Genomic DNA, 25,023 nt, shown 5'->3' on the forward strand with positions numbered 1-25,023 from the left:
ATATATACAAATTGTTAAATATAAGATAGTTTGGAAGGAAGGGAACTAACGATTGAGGGGATCAGGAAAGGCTTCATGCAGAAGACGGTGCTGGAAGGGTTTCTTCAAGGCAATAGAGGGGATTTTTGAAGCCGATTAGGAAGTAGTGCAGTTCAGGCATGGGGCATGGCCACTAGACAAAGAAATGGATATGGGAGATGGAGAATCAAGAGAAGGCCAGTTTGGCTGGGTCACTGAGGGCAGGAGGGTGAATGCTGTCCAAAGAAGTTGAGAAAGGTAGGTTGGGGCCAGATTGTGAAGGGATTTAAAGAAGGAAACAAGCATTTATGAAGCACCTGCTCTGTGCCAGACACTGTACTAAGTGCTTTACAGATGTCCTCTTGATCCTCAAAACATCCCTGTGAAGTAGGTGCTGTTATTATCCCCATTTTACGGTTGAGGAAACAGAGGCAGACAGAGGTTAAGTGGCTTATCCAGGGTTGTGCACACAGCTAGTTAAGTGTCTGAAGCTGGGTTTGAAGTCAGGTCTTTCAGGTTCCAGGCCAGACATAAAGGCAGACCTAGCGGCCTTTAAAAGCCAAACAGAGTAGTTAGGGAGCCACTGAAGTTGATTGATAGGGTGAATTCATTACAGGCAGATTGGAATGGTCAGGATCATTTGCAGCAGCAGCAGCCCATTCCCATCACCTCCTTTAGAAATTGGCCTTCCGTTTTCAGAAGAAAGATCACTCAACCAGTGGCATTGAAATGGGGCTCTTGAGATGGGGAGGATGGACAATTGCTGCGTATCCTGCATACAGAATATCATACGCTTAGGGTAGATCACCTTTATTATGGCTAGGTTAGGGTTGGTGCTGCAGGATCTAGATGTGACCACTAGAGGGCAAACTAGTGCCATATGATGGATACAGCAAAGAGCTGGTTTCTGCCACTGTTAGTGGTCTGAGAGTGAGGAGAAAAAGGTGAGTATCAGGCCAAAACATCAAGTCGAAATTAGGCTCCATAGGTCAGCTCTGTTACTTGTCTTTAGTACAGCGGAAGTGGCTGCCTTGGGTAGAATAAAAGCTAGCATTTCCACGGCTCAAGAGTTGTAAAGTGCTTTCCATAACTATTTCATTTGATCCTCACAGAAATCCTGGGAGGTAGGTGCTATTATTACCCCCATTTTACAGATGAGAAGCTGAGGATGAGAGAGGCTAAGTGTCTGAGGTAGGATTAGCTCTCAGGCGTTTCTGACTCCAGATCCCAAACGTTGGGTCGCCTTGCTAAGAGAAAGACCATTTCGGAGCAGATTCTCTGACCATCTTTTTTTACTATCCTCTTTGCAATGTTCTTGACATCAGACCTGAAATGAGAGGAACAGAGTCTGGAAGAGAGACTTCTGCTTTCTATTCTTTGTTCCTTTCTTTTCTTGTTGTTGTCACAGGGTAGAATGAGTTTTGCTAAGTTGACTTTTTTGAAAACCACATGTAGGATTTCAGACAGCCAGAGCAAGAGACAAATGCAGTGGAAGGAACACTGGGTTTGGGGTGAAAGATGTGGGTTTGAGTCCTAGCTCTACAACATGTGACCTCTAAGGCCTTGACCTGGTCCTTAAACTTACCAGAGGTATCTCATTTCCTCCGCACAACAACCCTGATAAATAGGTGCTATCATTATCTCCATTTTACAGATGAGGAAACTGAAGCAGGCAGACTGGTTAAGTGACTTGCCCAGGATCACAAAGAAAGTAAGAATCTGGGGCTGGTTTTGAACTCAGGTTGCCTGATTCCAGGCCCAGCACTCCATCCACTTAACCACCCAGTTAGCTGGCGTTGTTCTAGGTGCTGAAGATACAAAGATGGAAAAGAAACAATTCCTCTGCTCTAGATGTTCCTTGAGGGCAGCGATTGTTTGATTTTTGTCTCTTTATTCACAGCACCTAGCATATATTATCTGACAGCAAATGAAAAACGGATGCTTGCACAAAGGGCTATTTTATGGAGAGCGCAAGGGGGGCAAGTGTTCACATCGTGGTCAGAAGAAGCCACACAAGGACACTCTCAAGGTCTCTCTTGAAAACTTTGGAATAGGTTGCCTGACGTGGGAGACACTGGCACAGGACCGCGCAGCATGGCGTGCCCTCAGCAGAAAAGGCACCGTGCTCTGTGAGCAGAGCAGAATTGAAATAGCTCAAAAGAAATGCAATATAGGCAAATTGAGAGAATCCACCCCAAATGTTCACGCGGACTACTTGTGCCCAGCCTGTGGTAGAGCCTTCCAAGCTTGTATTGGTCTGATTAGCCACACTGTAACTTGACTCTAACATAGTGAAGTCATTTTGGTCTTCTCTGAGAACTGAAGGACAACAAAGCACATTACCTGGCATGTAGTAGGTGCTTAATAAATGCTTCTCAGGCGATTGCTTCATAGTCTGGTGGATACTTGGCTTATGGCAACCTAAGGGGTCGGAGTTGCCTACTACCATTACTCATAAGCCCTGATCTGGGACATTCTTCACCAACATCATTCATCTCCATCTCAATGAACAAATTAGCTTTTACAAAGGGATATTTACTGAGAAGTTATACTTATGACCAGGGACCAAAGTCTGATAACGTCCTCCCATACCAGGACTCGCACCCCCTCGGTGTCTCGGGAGAGTGGATTCAAACTTAAAGGGGTAGTTGACATTTTTACTTCTGAGAGCCACTATTGGCAGACCATGACCAACTCCAGCTACTGGACCTTTCAAAGCTCACAAGGTCATCAACTTGTCTGGGTTTTTTTCCCCCTTGATAGTCACCTTAGTTCAGGAAAGAAGAAATACAACAGAGACAAGAAATAGAGGTTTGTTTCATGTCCATCTGTGGTAGCTGGAGATGCTCTCAGCAGTAGGAACAGTTCATTCAAACCTTTTGTATGTAACACTCAGTTCTGGCTCAGCAGTCAATCAGAAAGGCCTTTTGTCACCTCCATGATTCATGCCCAGGAGCAGGCTTACCAAACCTCCGCAGCATATTGCACCGCTGACCTTCACTGGCTCCTCCCTCTCATGGCAATAGGACAAAAAGATCATAAATTTAGAGCTGGAAGAGACACCCTTAGAGGTCATTTATTCCAAATCTCTGATTTTACAGATAAGGAAAATGAATCCCTGAAAAGTAAGTGATTTGTCCATGGTCACATAAGTAAGTAGTGGAGTCAGGATTCTAACCCAGGTCCTTTTAACTCCATATACTCTGCCCCTGAGAGGCAGCTAGGCAGCGGAGTGAGTCAGGAAGATCTGAATTCAAATCTTGCTTCCAGGGGTGGGGAGTCTATGGCCTCGAGGCCACATGTGGCCCTCAAGGTCCTCAAGAGGGGCCCTTTGACTGAATCCAGCTTTGGCTTCATTCATAAAAATTAGCCAGTTTGGCTGGAAAACAGAGCTCCTGAAGGGAATAATGTCCAATAACCCTGGGAAGGTAGGATAGAGGGCAAGATGCATTTGGATCAGATGATGTCTACCCCATATCTATGTCCTTATGATTTATCTTTGCTGCTGCAATGATGAGAGGGTGCCAAGGAATTGGGATTTGCCGGGAATATTGCTCCTGATGAAATCCCAGATCCCCTAGGAGCTGACATGCTGGTGAAGAATCAGGCATTATGGCCAGGAGGAGCTAGCCTGGGCGTAACAATGGTCAGAAGTGACACAGAGGGCAGCTCAGAGCTGACTTGACTTTTGAGGAAAAAGGAGGGCACTTCATTAAAGTGGGTCTTTTGCTGAGAAAGTTTCCCATTATGGAGGTCTTGCCGGCCAGGAGACAGAACTGAGAATTGCCATATAATCTCCCAAACTCCTGTAATGGGTTTTTGCGATTTCCTCTCTGTCAGAGAGCTGGCACTGACTCTTCCTTGTGTTACTGTGGGTGAAAGGAACCTATCTAGGCTGACAGTGGCAGTGAGATGCAGGCTATTTCACCTCGGGTGTCTGTCTGCAGAAATGTGGGTTCTCAGCTGTCTACCTGTAAGTGGGAAGCTTCTCTGGAGCAGGGAACTCTTTAAAATCTTCTGAATTTTTTTTCCTCCTGCCTGAGTAAATGAGTTTTATTTGTGAGTCTGCCACCAGCCTAGATGGATAAGAGGTTTATCTGTCCAAGCAACTGGGTGGGTGACTGTGTGAGGTAAATTTAGGCAGGTGCGATGGGAAAAGATTAGCTCCAAGGGAGACACTTTATTAATTAATAAGGAAATTGACTGGCTGTGTTAACACTGTTTCTCCTCATATAGAAAGAGAGGAAGGGTTGAGATCTTCAACGCTTTAGTTTTATTTATTTATTTTGGTGAGGCATTTGGGGTTCAGTGACTTGTCCAAAGTCACTTAAAAAGGCTAATGAGTGTTACATGTCTGAGGCCAGATTTGAACTCAAGTCCTCCTGACTCCAGGGGCGGTGCTCTATCCACTGCACCACCTAGCTGCCCCTGATCTTCAACACTTTGATGTTAGTTAGTCCAAAAGGGAATGTAATTGGGAATAATGGGATAAGATGGAGTCAGAAGAACCAGTCATTGTAATAGATCATCTTTTTACAACTCTTTAGGGCAGCTAGATAGTGCAGTGGATAGAGTTCCAGTCCTGAGGTCAGGGAGACTCATTTTCCTGAGTTCAAATCTGGCCTGACATTTACTAGCTGTGTGACCCTGGAGAAGTCACTTAACCCTGTTTGCCTCAGTTTCTTCATCTGTAAAATGAGTTGGAGAAGGACCCCAAATGGGGTCATGAAGAGTCAGACAGGACTGAAAAAGGGTTACAAAAGTGCTTTCTATCTTTTGATCTTCACAATCCTGTGGGGTAGGTAGTATAAGAATTATTTATCTCCATTTTGCATATGGGAAAACTGAAGTCCTAGGAGGCTAAGTGATTACCCAAGATCACTCAGCTAGTAAATGGTGGTGGTGGTAAGGGATTCCACTGGTCATTGGACATCAAGTTGAGTGCTCTTTCCACTACCCCTTCATTTCCCACCAGGCTGCAGACTCCTTTGGACTTTTTCTTCCTGCTCCCAGCCAGGTAGCTTTCTTTTCTCCCCCTTTACAGCTTCCTTTTGTGTGTTGTCTTCCCCCCACTGGATTGTAAGCTCTTTGAGGGCAAGGACTGTCTTTCTTTTTCCGTATTTGTGCCTGGCACGTAATAGGCGCTTAGTAAATGTTTATTGATTGTCCCCACAATAATTTCCTATTAATCAATGTGGCTAATTGGATTTTTATCAGTATGTTCCATGGCAACTAGTCTGTATAAAATTAGCTTGCATATGCTGTAGGTAGAAAAAATGAGAAAAATTAGCATGTTTACATGCCCAGGGAACCCCCAAATCAGACACAGACACTAAAAAAAACCCAGGCAGCAGACCTAAAATAAATCAAACTCTTCATTTTCCTTTGTGTAGTTTTATATTAACTGGGAATTAGCATATCAGGTGGGAGAAGCAGTAAATCTACTGCCTGCAGGTTTTTTTGTGTTCTCCTAGTCTAGTGTTATAATAATACTTATGATAATCACTAATAACAATAACAACTCAAGCTTGTGTTGTGCCTTAAGGTTTACATAGCGCCTTTCTTATAATAATTCTGTGAAATTGTTAGTACAATTATTATTATCCCTATTATTTTAGAAATGAGGAAACGTATTCAGAAAGCCTAAGCAACCTGCCTATGCATGTCCACACGCAAGTAATTGTCAGAGAAAGGATCTGAAACCAAGTCTTCTGGAATTCTAGGTTCAGTTTCCTCATCCATAAAAAGAAAATGGATTGGGCCAGATGACCTCTGAGGTTTCTTACAGGTCTAACTCGGTGATTGTATGATCCCCTAACTTTTCATGTGTTGCTTAACCTGGGAGAATTCATGGGAGAGGAGGATCCTCTAGGGGGCAGCATGGTGCAGGAACAGCACTGGATTTAGAGTCAGGACCTGGGTTTAAATCCTTGTTCTATCATTTACCAAAATTGGCAGTTCTTAGGCAAATTAACCCATCTGGGCCTCAGTTTCCTTATCTGTAAAGAGAGATGGTTGGATTAGATCAGTAGTATCCAATTCAAGTAGAAAAGGGGCCCCCTAAACCGTACACAAGCATCCCTGGGAGCCACATAGTGACAGTTTTAAAATATAGTATTATCTACATTTTATTGTATTTTTATTTATTTATTTAATTGTATTTTTATTTATTTATTTCTCAATTACATTTTAATCTAGTTTGGGCCGCAGGTCACTCGTTTCACAGTTTGGACTAGATGACATGGAGGTCACTTTCAGCTATAAATCTATGATCCTATGAATGTAATGCCTTGGGAAAGCATGAATAATAATAACTTATATTCACGTAATATTATGTAAATATTTATACTTATGTAATGTGGTTAAAAGTGCTTTTCTTACAACAAGCCAAAGGGCCATAGATTTAGAGAGATACCTACTTCATATATATTTTTTTAATTTTCAGGCAATTGGGGTTAAGTGACTTACCCAGGGTCACACAGCTAGTAAGTGTCAAGTGTTTGGTCCGAGGCCAGATTTGAACTCAGGTCCTCCTGACTTCAGGGCCAGTGCTCTATCCACTACGCGGCCTAGCTGCCCCAAGAGATACCTACTTCAGAGACATTTATTCCAACTCATTCATTTGATTGGTTGGTCAGGAAACTCACACATAGGGATGAAAGTGACTTCTCCAAGGTTGCAGAGCTATTAAATATTAGAAATGAAATTTGAACCCAGACCCTCCGACTCCAGAGCTAGGATACTTTGCACTGTACAGTGTTGCCTTCATGTGAGACAGGTAGCACCAGTTTTATCATCACTATTTTATAGCAAAGGAAAGTGAGGCACAGAGAGGTTAAGGAGCATTCTTATGGGGGGAGGGGATGTAGTACAGTAGAGAGGGCGTCCACAGCTTGGATAACGTGTGAGTCAAACTCTGTTATGTGTGAGTGAAACCCACAAATACTTGTGACCTGGTGAAAATTTCTGTGAACAGGAAGATTGGCTCACTTTATCTGGGACGACGATGCTGAACAAGGGAAAACCAATGAAATAAAATGTCCTGGGGAAGGAGGATGAGACCTCTGAGAGGGGATCAGGGCATCCCCTTCTCATTGGTCAACTAGTCTCCTGCTGTTTATGCCAAAGCCTCATGGGTAATCTTTCCCCTTTATATCACCCCTTCAAAGATTATTCTTTTCAAAATTTATTTGTTTTATTTTTCCCCAGTCACATGCAAAACAATTTTCAACATTCATTGTTAAAACTTTTGAGTTCCAAATTCCCTTCCTTCCTCCCTCCCCACCTCCTGTCATTGAGAAGGCGAGCAATTCGATATAGGTTATACATATGTAGTCATGCGAAACATTTCCATAATATTTATGTTGTGAAAGGAAACACAGACCAAAAAATCCCTCAAGAAAAAGAAAGAAAGTAAAAAATGTAGGCTTCCATCTATATTCAGACACCATCAGTTCTCTCTCTGAAAATGGATAGCATTCTTCATCATAAGTCCTTCAGAGTTGTCTTGGATCATTGTATTGCTGAGAAGAGCTAAGTCATTCATTGCCGATCCTCTAACAATATTGCTGTTACTTTGTACACAGCACATCAAAGATTATTCTTACTTTAAACTCTGGACGTCACTCTTAGAATGGTGAAATCAGTCTAGTGACTGAAGATGAGAAATGATGCTGGAGAGGTATTTCCATTTAATGATCATAGCATGTAAAAGTTAGTCATTCAACTAACATTTATTAAATGTCTGCTATGTGCCAGGCAGTGTTCTAAGTGCTTCATAAATATCTTACTTGATTTTCACAACAATCCTGGGGTGAGAGTGGAGAAGTTGATGCTATGATTATCTGCATTTTGCTGTTGAGGAAACTGAGGCAGACAGGTTGAGTGACTTGCCCAGGGTTATGGTTGCCAGTAAGTCTGAGGCAGGATTTGAACTTAGTTCTACTGTCAGTGGATTATATAGTGGGTAAAATATGAGAAGACCAGAAAGAGAGGCAAGATGCAGGTCATGGAAGGCTTTAAAAGCCAAAGAGAGGATTTTATATTTGATCCTGGAGGTGATAGGGAGCCACCAGTTGGATTTAATAGGGGTTGTGACATGATCATATTCGCATTTTAGGAAGATCTTTTTGACAGATAAGTGCAAGATGGGTTGGAGCGGAGAGAAACTTGAGGCAGGGAGACCATACTAGAATGCTATTATAATAGCCCAGAAGAGAAGTGATGAGGACCTGCAACCAGGATGGTAGCAGTGTCAGAGGAGAGAAGGCAGGTTGTGTATGGGAGAGATGTTACAACAATAGAAATGATAGGGCTTGGCAGCTGATTGAATATAGGGGGTGAGAAATAGTGGAGTCAAAGATGACGTAGATGGTGAGTCTGGGGGACTGGGAGGTGGGTGGCACCCTCAACAGTAATATGGAATTAGGAGTGAGGGAGGGTTTAGGTGGAAAGATAATGAGTTCAGTTTTGGACATGTTGAATTTAAGATGTCTGCTGGGCATCCAGTTCAAGACGTCTGAAAAGAAGTTGGAAATTTAAGACTGGAGGTCAGCAGAATGGTTAGAACAGCTCTCATCCCTTCACCCTGGGACTGTTACTAGCCTGCTGGATGGTCTGCCTTTCATTAAGCCTCTCCCCCTCAAATGCATCCTTCATTCAGCTGCCAAAGTGATTTTCCTAAAGAGCAGGTCCAGCCATGTTGGCTTCCTACTCAGTGAATTCCAATGGCTTCTCCAGGATAAAATACAGAATCCTTTGTTTGGCATTCAAAATCCCTTAATAGCTTTAATAACCCTGCCACCCCACCCCAAAAGAGACACACCTTTCCAGTCTTCTAACACTTTATTTATCTGCAAGTACTCTGCTATTCTATGACACTGGCCTCTTCTCTGTTCCATGAACAAGACACCCCATCTCTCTACTTGAAGCATTTTCTCTAAGCAATGGCTATTTGCTATTTCTGAGATACTCTCTCACCCACTGGCTTCCCTGGTTTCCTTCAAGTTCCAAGTAAAATCCCACCTTCTATAGGGAGGCTTTCCTAACCAATCTGATTTATTTTGTATTTTTCCATTAATTATTTCCTATTTATCCTCCATGTAGCTTGTTTGTATATATTTGTTTGCTCATTGTCTACCCCATCAGATTGCTAGTTCCTTGAAGAACTTCTGTCTTTTTGTATACCCAGGGCTTAGCACAAGGCCTGTAATAGGCGTTTAATTAATGCTTGTTGACTGATTGAGTTGAATCTATTGTAGCTAAGGAGGATTGCCAAGTGAAATAATATAGGGGAAAAGAGATTTGGAGGGACATTTACCGTTATAGGCTGTGACCTGGATGAAGATCCAGCAAAGGAGACTGAGGAGTGGCCAGACAGGTAGGAACAGAATGAGGAAAGAGTAGTGTCACAGAAATCTACAGAGACGAGAATACAGAAAAGAGGGTGATCAACAGTGTCAAAGGCTGCAGAGAAGTGAAAAGGGATGAGAAAAGACCATTGAGGACCTTGGCGATTACGTCGTCATTGGAAAGTGCCATTGTAGTTGAATCATGAGGCTAAACCTTGGAGAATTAAGAAGGGAGTAAGAGGAAAGGAGGTGTAGGCATCAATCTTAGACAGCCTCAGCCTTCTCATGGAATTTAGGTAGAAAAGGGGCTGGGCCATTGCCTGTAGTCTTGGCTTATGTGTGTCTTGCCACTGGACTCCAATGCATCTGGAGGAGAAATTGAGGCTGATGACTTTGTTCCTCGCTTAAATCCAAATCACTTGCAAGTCAAGATGTCACTCTCCTGATGTCATTGGTACCCTTTGAGAACAAAGGACAGACAACAACAAGGTAGAAAAGGGAGAGGACTGAAAGGATGATGGCTCACAGGGATGGGTGGATGTATCAAGGGAAGGGTTTTGGAGGATGGAGGAGAGAGACATGGGTGTGTTTGTGGGTGCAGGTGAGAAGACAGCTGTGGCGTCCATGTGACCTGAAAGGATGCCTGTGGAAGGGACACATGCAAGAGGCGAGCATCAGAGAGCAGAGCTAAAACTGTATAAACATCACTAATAAAACATTGTCTCTTTTTAGGTAAAAGAAAAAAGTCTTGTGGAAGTCAGGTTCCACTGTGCTTATATTACTGCTTCAGGCTTTTAGAAAGAGAAGAAGGCCAGGGGATGGTCTCAGTGGCTCTGGTAAACAGTGGTGGGGAAACTTCCTGACATTTGGAGGTAGGCAAATGCCTGGGGCTATTTTGCAGATGTTTGGAGTCAGCACTTTCCCTCACTCCTTTTCTGTTCCCTGCAGGGAGAAAATGGCTTTTCTTTTGTTTTTCCCTACTCCGCCTTCTGTGGTTTCTTTTTATTTTCTATTTCCATGGGGGTGGGGGTGGGGGAAGCAGTGCTGATGGGAATTATAGAGTAGCAGAATTTCAGACTTAAAAGGAAAAGTGATTCTTTCTACACCAGCCTTTACTTGAAGACCTCATTAAGGAAGCCCTCAAGCCCACATCTCCCTTTTTGAAAGTTTCATCCTCGCTCTCATTTCTGCCCTCTGGGGCCAAACAGAGCAAACCTAATTCCCTTTATACAGGATAGTTCAGATACTTGAAGGGCAGTTGAGTGGTGGTGAGTGGATGAAGCACTAGGCTTGGAGTCAGGAAGTCTCATCTTCCTGAGTTCAAATCTTACTAGCTGTGTGGCCCTGGGCAAGTCACTTAACCCAGTTTGCCTCAGTTTCCTCATCTGTAAAATGAGCTGGAGAAGGAAATGGCAAACCACTCCAGCATCTTTGCCAAGAAAACCCCAAATGGGGTCATGAAGAGTCAGACACGACTGAAAAAGGACTGAACAACAAAGGCAAAATTAAAAACTACTTTCAAGAAGTTTACAATCTTCTCAGGGGCACAGCATTTAAAGAGAAGCATATGGGGGCAGCTAGGTGGCGCAGTGGGCAGAGCACCGGCCCTGAAGTCGGGAGGACCTAAGTTCAAATTCGGCTTCAGACCAAACACTTGACACTTACTAGCTGTGTGACCCTGGGCAAGCCACTTAACTCCAATTGTCTTAAAAAAAGAAAAAAAAGACACATATAGAAACATATGCATAATCATCTGAGGAGGGTACAAGAACCAACAATGAAGGGAATCACAAAAACTCCCCACAGGAGATTATAGCCCCTTCACTAATAATACTTAAGATATAATTCTAATCTGATACTACCTCTCCCTCTGAGGAAAGTGAAGTGGTGGCCTCTGGCCCCAACCTCTCTGCTTCTTCTTCTGTCAGGAATGAAAGTCTCCCTTGGAGAAAGGTGGGAGGAGAAGAGGCCAGAGATGTCTGTTCTTCCTCCCATTTGAGTCATACACAACTGCAGTCCTCAATATGTGGGGCCCACTTTCTTTGTGGGGCTCTCTTTCCTTTACAACAATAATGTACAAAATTGAATTATAAACGTTCTAAGACAAAGTGCTATCAATAAATCACTCAACAATTTTTATCAAGTGCTTACTATGTGCCAGGCATTGTGCTAAGTGGTAGGGATACAATGAAGGGCAAAAATAGTCCCTGCCCTCAAGGAGCTTTCATTCCAACGAGTCAATGAATAAACATTTATTAAGCACCTACTATGTACCAGGCACTGTGATGAACTCTGGATAGAATAAAGGATAGAAAAAGAGGCAAAAGACAGTCCCTGCTCTTAAGGGGCTTTACAATCTAAATGGGAGAGACAATAAGCAAACACATATGTGCAAACAAGAGGTATGTCAGATAAACAGGAAGTAAATAAAAGAGAGAAGATACTCTAATTCAGAGGGTTTGGGAAAAGCTTCTTGTAGAAGATGGGACGTTAGTTGAACTTAAAGGAAGCCAGGGAAGCCGGGAGGTGGAGATGAGGAGGGAGAGCATTTCAGCTATGAGGGATAGCCAAAGAAAATGCCCAGAGCCTAGAGATAGAGTGTCTTGTTCATGGAACGGCCATTTCCTAGTCTAACTCATTTTACAGATTGAGGAAACTGAGGCAAACAGAAATTAAGTGACTTGCCCAGGGTCACACTGCTAGTAAGTATCAGAGGCCGGATTTGAGCTCAGGTCTTCCTGACTTCAGACCTGGCACTCTCTCCATTGTGTCTCCTAGCTGCCCTTCAATAAGCTTACTTCTTTTTAAGAAGGGGCAGGATGGTTTAATAGAAAGTACACTGATCTGGCATGAGGAACCTGGATTTGAATCCTGGCTCTTCTACTTACTATTTGTGCCAACTCAGGCAAGTCTGGGCTTTAGTTTCATAATCTGTGAAATGAAGGTCTTGGACTAAGTAATATCTACTATGTCTGGCAGCTCTAATTGCTGTGGATAAAAATAATAACACATTTATATAGTGAGTATTTGGAGTTTGAAGCACTTTTCTTATAATAACCCCAGCAGAAGGAATGTATTCAAGTATTTACTATACATTTTCTCTCCCCTTTCTCCCCAAATTAGGAAACTGAGGCTCTGACAAGGTAATTGGCTTGCTCAAGGTGTCGTCGGAAGTGGAAGAACTGGGACTTAAACCTTTGATTCAAAACCCAGTACTCTTTGTACCCCTGATGAAAATTAAAGGAAAGTGTCCACCTTGCGTATTTGCTTTGCTGAACACATTGGCACATCCCTTCCCTGACTTTATCCCCATAAGAATGTTTAGGGTGGGTCCACCTTTGGAAAAACCAGCTCGATTTCCTGCTGAAAGCCCGTCTCCCATTGCTGTTTTTCATGTCAGACAATTTGGAAACTGCTGATGGTACAAGGTTGTCTTCCAAGGAGAAGGAGGTGGTTCCCAAGAGCTTTTATTTAGTAGAATAAATAAGAGTCCTAAAAAGTTCTCTGACTAATTAGTAGGATAGAGGTCCTGGAAGGTAGAGCTGATGGATTCATTCACAGCCTGACTCTCTTCTTCCTCTTGCTCTGGGTAGGTATTTGCTCTAGGGATGCCTGAGCCTTTGACTCACTCCTCTCCAGATTGTTTGCTAGAGGATATGTATCTTGCTCCACCTCTACCTGGGTGCTACTTTATAACCTCCTCTCGGTTCCTAGAGGACAGACCTTGGAACGCCACACAGCAACCTTCTCCCTCCTTCCTTCTCACTTCGCCTCTGAGTCAAGGGAACAGCCATGGCAGCTATGGCAAGAAGACTATCTAAACAGCAGCGCTTAGTGGCGGAGGGCCTGGGTTCCAGCCAAAATGCTGTGAAATACCTGGGCCAGGACTATGAGACCTTAAGGAAACAGTGCTTGGAGACAGGGACTCTATTTAAGGACCCAGAATTCCCAGCATGTTCCTCAGCTTTGGGATACAAGGATCTGGGGCCATACTCTCCTCAAACCCAAGGGATTGTCTGGAAACGGCCCACGGTAAGGAGATGGATGAATTCATTGGAAATGATTTAGTTTAACAATTGGGTGGGTGGGGGAAGGAAGTTGATGCATTGTACTGCTCTGGACATGAGGGGTCATTGTTTAAGAATAGGGTGCTTCATGACCACACATTTCAAAATATCTCCTTTCTTCCTTCCTCCCTCTTTCCCTCCCTTCTTCCTTCCTTCTTTCCCTTCCTTTTTTCCCTTCTTTTTTCCTTTCATCCTCCTTCCTTTCTCATTCTTTTTTTCTTCCTTCCTTCTTTCTTTCCTTCCTTCCTTCCTTCCTTCCTTCCTTCCTTCCTTCCTTCCTTCCTTCCTTCCTTCCTTCCTTCCTTCTTTTCTTCCTGCCTTCCCTCTCTCAGTGTCTTGCAATGAGAAAAGCACTGGCTTTGGAGTCAGAGGCCCTGGGTTCAAATCTTACCTTTGATGGTTACTCCCTAAAGTGACCTTGGCCAAATCCCTTAATCTTCCTGGGCATCAGTCCTCATCTCTGCAGTGAAGGAGTTGGACTGAATAGCCTCTGAATTCTCTTCCAGTCTTAAATCTATGATCCTGTGAAACCCACCAAAAAATGTCCCATTGAACAAATCAAACCAAGATCACCTGGGAAGGCTGTAAGTTTAGCTTTTTTACATGGAAATCTTCAAGGCATGATTAAATATGCAAATTATCATTATATTACTGGACATACAGGACAGATCACTGACTATGGACTGAAAGGAGAAGTGGGGATAGCCCCTACTGTGTCATTCAGACTCTGCACTCCCCCTCTTCTCCCCGAAATAAGGGATGGAGAAGAAGAGAGGAGGCAGCCCTGGGCCTGGGCCTTTTCATTTAGCTGAGGGATGCTTTTGTTGCTTTTTGGCAACATGATAATAATAGTTGACATTTATAGAACACTTTGCAACCATTATCTCTGATCTTCACAACAATGTGTGAGGTAAGTACTTCTGCTATTCTCATCCTCACTTTACAGTTGAGGAGATGGAGGCTCTGAGGTGTTAATTGTCTGGTCATGCAGCTAGAAAGTGACAAAGGTAAGATTTAAATTCAGCTCTTTCCTGACTCTGGGATACTCTTTCAGTTTTACCAGATTTCTTCCTTAGGGCACATTGCATAAGGAGAACAAAACTAGGACTTTTAGAGTCTTCTGGATCTAATAGTGGGAGACTGAAGTCACCACCACCATTTCTTGGTAACTACTCATGTGAGAAGGGAGAATGAGAAAAATAGCTCAGTGTAGGCTGTTCCTTTCCCCTCTGTCTTCATTTTATCGCATTAAACATTTGTTTTCATCTTTTTAAGAATTTCATGGCACCCTTGAAACTTTTGGAGACGTTCAAGATGTGAGTAAATCTCAATGATTTACATGTTGAGAATCATAGATTTACACATTATTTTTGGAATATCCAGAGCATCAAGGGGTCTGAGAGAAAACTTGCCGAGATGAAGACCGGTTAACCAAGTGATAGGGGCTAAATCTCTTCAGAGGATTAAGAAATAGATTCCCCTCTTTCTTTTGCAATTCCTAAGGTCTTATGAATTCAATCATGTTGCCCGTTCTATCAAAACTATTTCTTCATTTAGTGTGGATGTTTTTGGTGACTATGATGGCTACAAGACAGTATGGTTATTAGTGTTGTTGTTTTGGGGGATGGGGGAAATGGAGCACTGCACCTGTGGTTTCATGGGTATAGGGAAATCCCTGTGTAGAAATTCCATCCTCTATTGCAGATGGGCAGCTGCTTCACAATTTATATGCTAGAGTTGCTTGGGGCCACTCAGAGGTTAAGTGACTTTCCCAGCCAGTATCTGTCAGAGAAGGGACTTGATCCCAGGTTTTCCTGACTCTGGGACCAATTTTCTTTTCTCTAAGCCAAAATGCCTTCTCTGTGCAGTAGGGAGACAAAGACAATAGACCCTGCTCCCAGGAGTTCATATTCTATGTAGCAATTCAACATGTATATAGCTAAATAAATATAAAGCAGATACAAAGTTATATGAAGCAATTACAATAGAGAGAGAATTCTAACAATCTGAGGATTATGAAAGAACTCCTGGAAAAGGAGTTATCTGAGATGTGCTTTAACTGAAGCCAGGGGACTAAATTCAGTCACTCAATAAACATTTATTAAGCACCTACTATATGCTAGGCACTGTGTTAAGCTCTGGGGATAGAAAAAGGCAAAAGTCAAAAAAAAAAGAAAAGAAAAAAAAGCAAGAAACAGCTCTTGCCCTCAAGGAGAGCAAGGTATATACCAATACAGATACAAAGAAAGGCAAAAGACAGTCATTGTCCTCAAGGAGCTCACAAGCTAACAGGGGAGACAATGTGCAAACAGCTATGGAAAAACAATAGGAGGCAGAGGTAAGGAGGGCATTCTGGGGACCATCTGTACAAGGGCACAGAAATGATGCCTGTGATCACCATCTCAGGAATTTTGTGCTTACCAAAATACACAAGAAAGGACAATGGAGCCACAGGGCTAGATTAGTGACCACTGAAGAAATTATTGTTCCTTGGAGGCTGCAAATGTTCATCGAATAAATAAAACCTTAACAACCTCCTCATCAATCATCGATAAATAATTGTTGAATGTTTGCTACAGGCAGTGCTTTATGCTAGGCATGGCATAAAGCTCATTGTAAAAGCCAGAGGTCTGGCCATCCTGGACTTGCAGACTGGTTATATCTAATTCAGATGAAACCAGGAGTCCGGGAGGATTGAGATGCGATTCCTAGCTCTGTTATTGATATGCTGTATGACCCCGGGTGAGGGAGCCTACTCTTCTACCCCTTAGTACCTTTAACTCCATGTCAGTTCTTTTATCTATTAAAATGGCCCGGAGAAGGGGACAGGGCCTGTCGTGACATGTGTCTCATCTCTTAGGGTGGCAGAAGGATGAAAGTGTTTGGGAACAGTTGTGAACTTCTTGGAGATGAGGGAGCTGCAGTAGAGCGTCATGTTTGTTGCTCTCTCTACTTCATTCTTATCCGTTTGGTCTCCTAGTCAGGAGAGCTGCCCAAATGTGGCTCTTCATCCTGGTTCACACAGAAATGTTTATTTTCATCTGCCTTAGGGGGAAAGGAGATGAGGCAGACCGAATGAATATATTTTTGCCCTCTCAGCAGATAAATAAAGCACAATGCTCGTATGAAGTCACGTTTTCTCTGAAATAGCGAAATTTGGTTTCTCTGCCCCTGCTGGTTATTTCTGCTCGTCTTTAAGTTTGGAGGTGGAGGAGGGGGAGGAAGGCTATGCTGATGCATTGGCCTTGTTCTCCAGTTCCAGGAAGAAAATTATTTTGTCCATACTAAGATCCCTATATTTTCCAGGCTAGGGGTTCTTAACCTTTTGTTGGTTCACAAACCCCTTTGGTAGACTGGTGAACACTATAGACCAGGGGTGGGGAACCTGTGGCCTTGAGGCCACATGTGGCCTTCTAGGTCCTTGGGTGCAGCCTTTTGACTGAGTCCAAGTTTTACAGAACAAATCCTTTTATTAAGGGGATTTGGATTCAGATTCAGTCAAAGGGTTGTATTTGAGGACTTAGAGGGCCACATGTGGCCTTGAGACCGCAGGTTCTCCACCCCTGCTACAGACCCTTTTTAGAACAATGTCTTCTTGCTTACATTCATAATGGAAGGAAATACTAAATTTCAGTTAGAGTTTAGTGGAAAAAAAGGTGTATTTTTTTTCCCTATCCAAGTTCATGTATACCCTGAAATCTATCCATGGACCTCTTGCTCTAGGAGGATCTCAAAGGTACAGATGCCCAGAATAGAACAGGGAGGATTCTCTCTCTCTTTCTCTGTCTCTGTCTGTCTGTCTGTCTCTCCCCCTCTCTCCCCTCCTCCCTCCCTCCCTCCCTCTCTCTCTCTCTCTTTCTCTCCCCCCCTTTCCTTCTCTCTCTCTCTCCCCACCCTCTCCCTCCACCCTCTCTCTCTCTCTCTCTCTCTCTCTCTCTCCCCCCCCCCCCCCTTTTTGCCAGTGCTTTTTGGGTATACATGTTGCACCCTCGTAGGGAACACTGACTCTTCTGGGTTCCCTATTTCCACTGGTTGCGGTTGTGTAGAAGAAAAAAATATCCTGACCCAGGGACAACTTAAGCCCATTCAGAAACAGAGGAGTATTTGCTGAGCCCTTTCCCCAAATCTTTTATTCACCTGCCTTTCTGGAAGCTCTGCAAAATTAGCACACAGCCTAATGCTTATGGAGTCTGAGTTATGCACAGCATGAACAGGTATCTGCTCAGGCCCAATCAATGGGGCTCAACTCTAAAGCCAAAGTCCATTTTTTGGTGATTAGACATCCTATTGATTTCAAGGAGAGATGCGGAGAGATAGGAGGAGGACATGTTTGTAGAATAATGGAGATCATTGGGCCTGCCTACTGGTCAGAAGAGCTGGGAGTGGGGTAGGGCTGGGCTTGGGGAGTAAGGAGGAAAGAAAGGGAGAAATAGCTCTCTGCCTCCTTATCTCCCTGGCTTTGCTCTGAACCCAAAGTATCCTGGGCTGTTAAATGTAGCCTAGGCATGCGTGAGTGCATGCGTGTGCGTGTGTGTGTGTGTGCGCGCGTGTGCGTGTGTGTGTGTGTGTGTGTGTGTGTGTGTGTGTGTGTGGTGGCAATGGGAAGAAGCATATGCAGAGTCCCAGGCTTTTCGAGATAGAAGGATTCTTGGAGATCATTTGGTCCAGATGCCCTCATTTTACAGACGGCAAAGGTAAGGCCTAATGAGAAATGACTTGCCCAAAGTAACAGAAAAATAGAGACAGAGCTAGGATTAGGACCCAGGTCCTCTGACTCCCAATCTAACACTTTTCTTATGATACCTTGGCTACCGTTTGTTTTCCTCTTTGGCTTGTGTTGGAAAGAATAAATGGATAAACAGAATAAACTGAGTAATAGCTTAATATTTGCTAATATTGACGCCTGGGAGTGGGTCAGCTAAGGAGCTAATATTATAAATCTTATCTCAGTATGGTGGCATTATCTTTGTTATCAACCACACCATGTTACTGACTCACATGGAGCTTATGGTCAATGAAAACACCTTAGTCTTTTTCACATGGACTGCTGCCAAGCCTGGGTTCTCCAGTCCTATGTTCGTATAACAATTTTTTTTTGAAAAGGCACATACTAAAGGCTTACAATGTGAGTAGCTAGGTGGTACAGTGGATAGTGCTTAGCTTGGAGTCAGAAAGATTTATCTTCTTGAATTCAAATCTGGCCTCAGATACTTACTAGCTATGTGACCTTGGACAAATCACTTAACCCGTTAGCCTCAGTTTCCTCATCTGTAAAAGTAGCTGGAAAAGGAAATGGCAAACCATTCCAGATCTTTGCCAAGAAAACTCCAGATGGGGTCACAAAAAGTTGGATACAACTGAAACAACTGAACAATACCACAACAGTTACAATATGAAAATCATGCGCTAGGTGCTGGGGATACAAATAGAAAAGCAGAGACAGTCCTTATAAGCAAGTCTTTACATTTTTTTAAAAAAAAATTGACCCAGACTTGTGATTTCATCCATGTAGCTGGTGGCACAGTGGATGAAGTTCTGGACCCAGAGCCAGGAAGAACTGAATTCAAATCTGGCTTCAGATACTTACTAGCTGTATGACCTGAGAACCACTTAACCTTTGTCTCAGTTTTTTTATCTGTAAAATGAGGATCATAACAGCAGCTATCCCCCCAGGGTTGTTATGAGGATAAAATCAGATAATATTTGAAAAGCTCTTTGTGAATCTTAATTCTCTGTACGAATGCTAGATATTATTACATAGAGAGCTCCTGGCAAATATGCCCTCTTCTGATGCAGTTTGACGCTTTCCCTAAAACTTACAGTCTTAGCATTTCCTGGGACACTCAGAGATTAAAGACTTGCCCAGCATCCTATAGCCAGTATATAGGTGAGACTTGAATTCAAATCTTTTAGATTCTGAGACCAAGTATTCTGTAGGTTTTTGTACTTCATTATTGAATTTCATTCTTTTGGTTTCAGACTGAGATGCTGGCCTGTTGAGATAATTTAGAAATTTAATTCTTTCATCTATCACATTACTTGTCCATTTTCCCAGTAACATGTCATCCACAAACATTATAAGCATGATTTTTTTTGCCTTTATAAATGCTTTGATAAAAAATGTTGACTAGAAGAGAGCCAGTGGTATACCACTAGAGACTGTATAACCTTCTGAACAATCCTCTTTAAAGATTGTACAAGGTCACTTAGGTATTTGTCTATCTTTTTTTTCAGAAGGATGTCATGAGACTGTATCAAATGTCTTGCTGAAATCAAGAAACTATGATTGTGTCCATAACCATTCATAATCTACTAATATAGGAATGCTATTTCATTAAGAAGGAAATGAAGTTCATGTTATAAGACTACTCAGTCAACTAAGTGATCACTTCTTTTCGTAGGTGCTGACAAGCCATCTGAATAATAATCCATGAGATAGCCTTCATAATCTGGCTCCTAACTGTCTTTCCAGCCATATCTCATGGTTCTCTTCTTAGTCCAATCCATATCCCAGCCAAACTGTTCCCCTATGAGGTTACATGATGTTTCTTCAGCACCACAAAGCCAGTATGTGTTAGAGGCAGGTTTGGAACTTGACTCAGAGACCAGGTCTGTTTCCACCTGCCACACTGCCAAACTGTCCTCAGGAGGAGTTCACTGTTCCTGGCCTCATTGCCTCCATCCCTAGAAAAGGTCCTCTCTCTTTTCCCATCTCAGCTTATTGACGCCTTTCTTCATTTTTGGATCATACGCCACATATTTCAAGTAACCTTTCCTTATCCCCCTACCTAGAAGTGAACTTTTCTTCCTTGAATCTCTCATGGTACTGGGTTTCACTTCTTTTCAATGAATAATTTTTTACTTGTATTGTAGCTGGTTTAAAAAACATATTCAAAGAGGATTGTTTAGAGGATTGATGTCAACCTGTGAGGATCTGCCCATGAGATGTGCATCCCATCCTTCCCCACATTATCTCCCTCTAGATTGTAAAATCCTTGAGGGCAAGGACTGGATTTTACTTAGTCATCTTCAGTGACTTCAAATATTTGACAGCAGCTATCATTTCCTACCTTGATCTTCTCTAGGCTAAACACCCCAAATTCCTTCAATTAATCCTTATGTGAGAAGGACTCAAGGTCCTTCACCGTTCTGGTTACCCTCCTCTGGAAATTCTCCAACGTACCAATTTCCTTCTTTGTGGACAGTGTCATGGTAGCATAGAGGAAGGAGATATCCCATGTAACTGCGTCACCTAGAGGTGATAATACAGCTATCATTACACTTTAGAGTTTCCATGTCTTGAAACACGTGTAGCTGCTGGCTTCGTGGTAACTTCTCCAAAATGGCTCCAGAATCTGCCTTCCCCCCACAGTCTTCTCACAAAGACCTGACCCTCTCACGTCCTGTGCTTGCTATACTTACTTTACTGAACTGCCTGCTCCTTCTCCACATCAAACTCAGACTTCTCTTCCTATCCAGAGTCCTGGTGGCCATCCTCTCTTTTGTGTCTGCCCTCAGCTCCACCCCTTCTGTTTTCCCATCTACTTTCATCTCCCCGTGTCTCATTCTTTTGGAGAAAAGTAGAAAAGCTATTTCTTGATGTAGCAAGTTCCAGGATCCCCCTGATCAAAAGCAAGGGGGTTTCCCCCTGTTTCCAAGGACTTTCTCCTAAGCACACTGGCTGATTGGGGTTACCCTTTGTATTAATACTTTGCCTCTTTCAGATATTTCAGAGTAGGCCTTGCTACCTTTTGCCTGATGGATGTTATCTTTACTCTTCTAGGTTTTTCTGTCTGTAACCTCTTAATAGACAGTATTTATCATGGTACTGTAGACCCAGAGCTGAAAGGGATCTTGGAGATTATCTACTCAAGCTCCCTCTCCTTATATATGAGGAAACTGAGGCTCAGAGAATTTAAGTGACTTTCTCAAAGACACAGAGAGTAGGAAGTACCAGAGCTGGGCTTCAACTTCAGGTCCTATCACTCTTCTGTGCCACCTCCCCCCCCCCACCCCATCCTGTGTATTTTATCTGCCCCATCATTGGGTACTTTTCTTCTTCCCTAGTGGTTTATTTAGGTAAGCTTTTCTGCAAACAGAACTAAGATTAGGAATTTTTGCACTCTGGTCAAAGGCCATAAACCAAGCCTAGTGCAACCAGCTCAGTGGCTCAGTGGATAGAGCACCAGGCCTGCAGTCATGAAGACCTGAGTTACGACCAAACTTCAGATACTTACTCACGGTGTCTGGGCAAGTCATTTAACTTCTGTCTGCCTCAGTTTTCTTATCTGTAAAATGAGATTAATAATAGCACCTGCCTCATAGGGTGGTTGTAATGATCAACTGAAATAATATTTGTAACATGTGTTGTAAACCTTAAAGCGCTATGTAAGTACTCTCACAAGCAGCATAAATCACAGGCTCATATAGGGTGGGGGAGGAGAGAAGGTAGGAATCTCAGTGGCAGAGAGAAACTAGGAAAGACTCACCCTAGAGCAGAGGAGGAGCCCAATTAAGCTGACCTTTTGTAGCTTCCTACATTAACTAAATATCATTGCTAATGAAGGCTAAACTCTGTTATTTCTACCTGCTAAAGACCTTTAAGTGTTGTTAATCAACAAGGATTTTATTAAATACAAGCTATAAGCCTGGCATTTGTATTAGGTTCTGGGACATAAACACAAAGGTGATACAGTTCCTGCACTCTGGAAGTTTATAGTCCACTAGTTTTTAACCTTTAGGTTTAACACCCTCTAAATTCAGCACCCTGGAGCAAAGCTCTTATGGGCTCACCCTAGTTATTTCCTCCAACTACATTATAAATTCCTTGGCTGCAAAGACTGTTTCTTCTATTTCTTTTGTGTTCAAACTTCCTCCATAGCATTTCATATAATGCTAAATACAAGTAGATGTTCAGTAAATAACTGAATAAACAAATAGTGTTCACTTATTCAGACATTTTCCGAACAACATTTCTATGAAGCTATGAAATACAGAGACAACTTAGTTGCCAATGAGGTGTGTGTGGGGAGGTTAGTTGAGGGAGCATAAGGTTAGAAGTTAGAAGACTCAAGGGTTGAGTCATCTTCTTTTACTGACTCTGTAGTCGATTCTTGATGTGGCACTTCCTAGCTTTCCAAGTTTTCCCATCAGCATAATGAGAAGCATTATCATAATCATTAAGCATTTAATGAGCATCCACAGGGAGCCCAGCTCTTTACTAGGTGCTAGGTAATATTTTTATCTTCTATCTGGATAATTGGGGTGTTGCCATGATGTATGAGATTTTTCTTCAGCACATTAATATGTCTACTTTGGGGTAACAAAGAGCAAGAAAAAAGATCCCTCAAATATCTTCCATCCAAACCATCATTATTGCTGGAAATGTTGTGATGAATTTTTTTTTTTTGTACCAAATTCCTTTCAGGAGCTGTGTCCTGACCCACAGTTTATTGCTGGTGGAGCTACTCGAACAGATGTTTGTCAGGGTGCCCTTGGTAAGTAATGGGTGTGTGCGTATGGCGGTGAGGCTTATTAAGGGTGAACGTTTTGTTTGTTTTTAGTGAAGTTGCATTTCTACATATATAAGAACGAACAGCATCTGATAAGGCAGTATGACATTTTGAGAAAACAAAAAACATGAATAGGTATGTATTCATCCGTGCTCTTATAACTACTTTCTTGGGGGTGAATCCAGGACTCTGAAATTATCTTAAACTTTGTGTTTTTTCCCTTTTATTTAACAAACATTTATTAAGCTTTCCATGGCAGGGTGATGGTACTGTGGAAAAAAGACTGAACATTGAAGTTGCAGGACCTGAGTTTGAATTCTGGCTGTGCTGCTTCTTAGCCACGTAACCTTGGTCAAGTCTCTTAGCCTCTAGGCCTCAGTTTCTTCATCTATAAAATGAGTTACTTGGATAGAGTAACCTCTAAGATCCCTTTTAGCTCCAGATAAAGAGATAGGTAGTCATGGGGGATAGAACACTGGACTTAGAGTCAGAAAAACCTGATTTCAAATCCTGCTACAGATGCTTATTAGCTGTGTAGCCCTGAGCAAGTCACTTAACCTCTATTTGCCTCAGCTTCCTCATCTGTAAAATGAGAATAATAATAGCACCTCTCTCCCAGGATTGTTATGAGGATCAAACGAGATATTTGTAAAGAGCTTTGCGAATATTTGCGAGCAATTAATTGATCTATGATGACATGATTTTCTGTATGTTCAGCACTATGCTGTGTTCTTTCTTTCTTTCTTTCTTTCTTTCTTTCTTTCTTTCTTTCTTTCTTTCTTTCTTCTTTCTTTCTTTCTTTCTTTCTTTCTTTCGGCAATTGAGGTTAAGTGACTTGCCCAAAGTCACACAGCTAGTAAGTGTTATGTGTCTGAGGCCGGATTTGAACTCAGGTCCTCCTGACTTCAGGGCCTGTGCTTTATCCACTTTGCCACCTAGCTGCCCCAGTGAGTTCTTTTTCTTCAGAACATTAATATCTCCTTTTTTGGCTAACAAGGAAGAAGAAAAGAAATTCCTCAAATATCCAGGATTCCTTCATCCAAATTATCATTATTGCTGGAAATGTGATGCATTTTTTTGATGTCTTCTAGGGTCAGGGTCCAATTTCTATTTTTTTTTCACCAATACTCCTTGTCATTCACTCTGCCTTGAAGCTGAACAAGATCACTTGTTGTCCCTCAATCTCATTCTGTGCTGTCCCAGTTTCATACCTTAACACAGGCTCTCTATCCCCTGTGCCTTTAACACACTTCTTCACCTCCACTCTTTTTTTTTTAAGGCAATTAGGGTTAAGTGACTTGCCCAGGGTCACATAGCTAGTAAGTGTCAAGTGTTTGGTCTGAGATCAGATTTGAACTCAGGTCCTCCTGACTTCAGGGCCAGTGCTATATCCACTGCGCCACCTAGCTGCCCTTTCACCTCCACTTCTTGAAATACACTATGGCTCTTTCTTCGAGGCTCAGTTAAAGTTCTGTTTCTTCATGGAAGAAGCAGGCTTCTGACTTCCTTATTGCCCAGTGGAAAATATCTTTTCCCTCAGATTTTCCTAGAATACTTTGTCTGGATCTCTCCTTTGCCCCTTCCACACTATACCTATTTGTGAATATGTTCCATGTCTATGTCTTTCCTGCCACCTCTTCAACTGCCCCCATGACATCCTCCAGTACTTTCAAGTGGCTATAAGCCCCTTGAGGGCAGGGAGCATCTTTGTCCTTTTTCACCATCTTTAGATCCTACAAAAGTTCCTTCCATGTAGAAAGTATTTAGTGAATGTTTATTGAATTGAATTGAATTGATAGCACACAGACCCTGCCCTCATGGAGCTAACTTTTTGACTTATGTAAAATAGAGTAATACTTTATATTTATTTTGAGCTTTGTGTAGTCTTTTCTGTACATAATGTCATCTATTATGCTCAAGAACTCTGTGTGGATGAAGGCAGAGTGACAGAGACTATTACCCTAATTTTACAGCTGATCTATCTAGGTAGCACAGTGAATAGAGTGCTGGACTTGGAATTGGGAAGACGAGTTCAAATCTTTCTTAAACACTTACTAGCTGGGTGACACTGGGCAA

General features: G+C 42.5%; 1 protein-coding gene across 1 annotated transcript in view; it reads left to right on the forward strand.

The window, feature by feature from the left end:
• Positions 1 to 12,892: 12,892 nt before the first annotated feature.
• Positions 12,893 to 25,023, forward strand: part of LOC110205537 (calpain-8) — a 109,319-nt gene continuing 97,188 nt past the window's right edge. Inside the window, 2 exon segments of the mRNA XM_020982189.2 lie at positions 12,893 to 13,400; positions 22,863 to 22,932. Of these exon segments, the coding sequence (XP_020837848.1) occupies positions 13,161 to 13,400; positions 22,863 to 22,932 (310 nt within the window). The 5' untranslated portion in view covers positions 12,893 to 13,160.

Source organism: Phascolarctos cinereus, unplaced genomic scaffold, assembly GCF_003287225.1.
Source record: "Phascolarctos cinereus isolate Bilbo 61053 unplaced genomic scaffold, phaCin_HiC Scaffold_5;HRSCAF=322, whole genome shotgun sequence".
In the NCBI taxonomy this organism is placed as follows: domain Eukaryota; kingdom Metazoa; phylum Chordata; class Mammalia; order Diprotodontia; family Phascolarctidae; genus Phascolarctos; species Phascolarctos cinereus.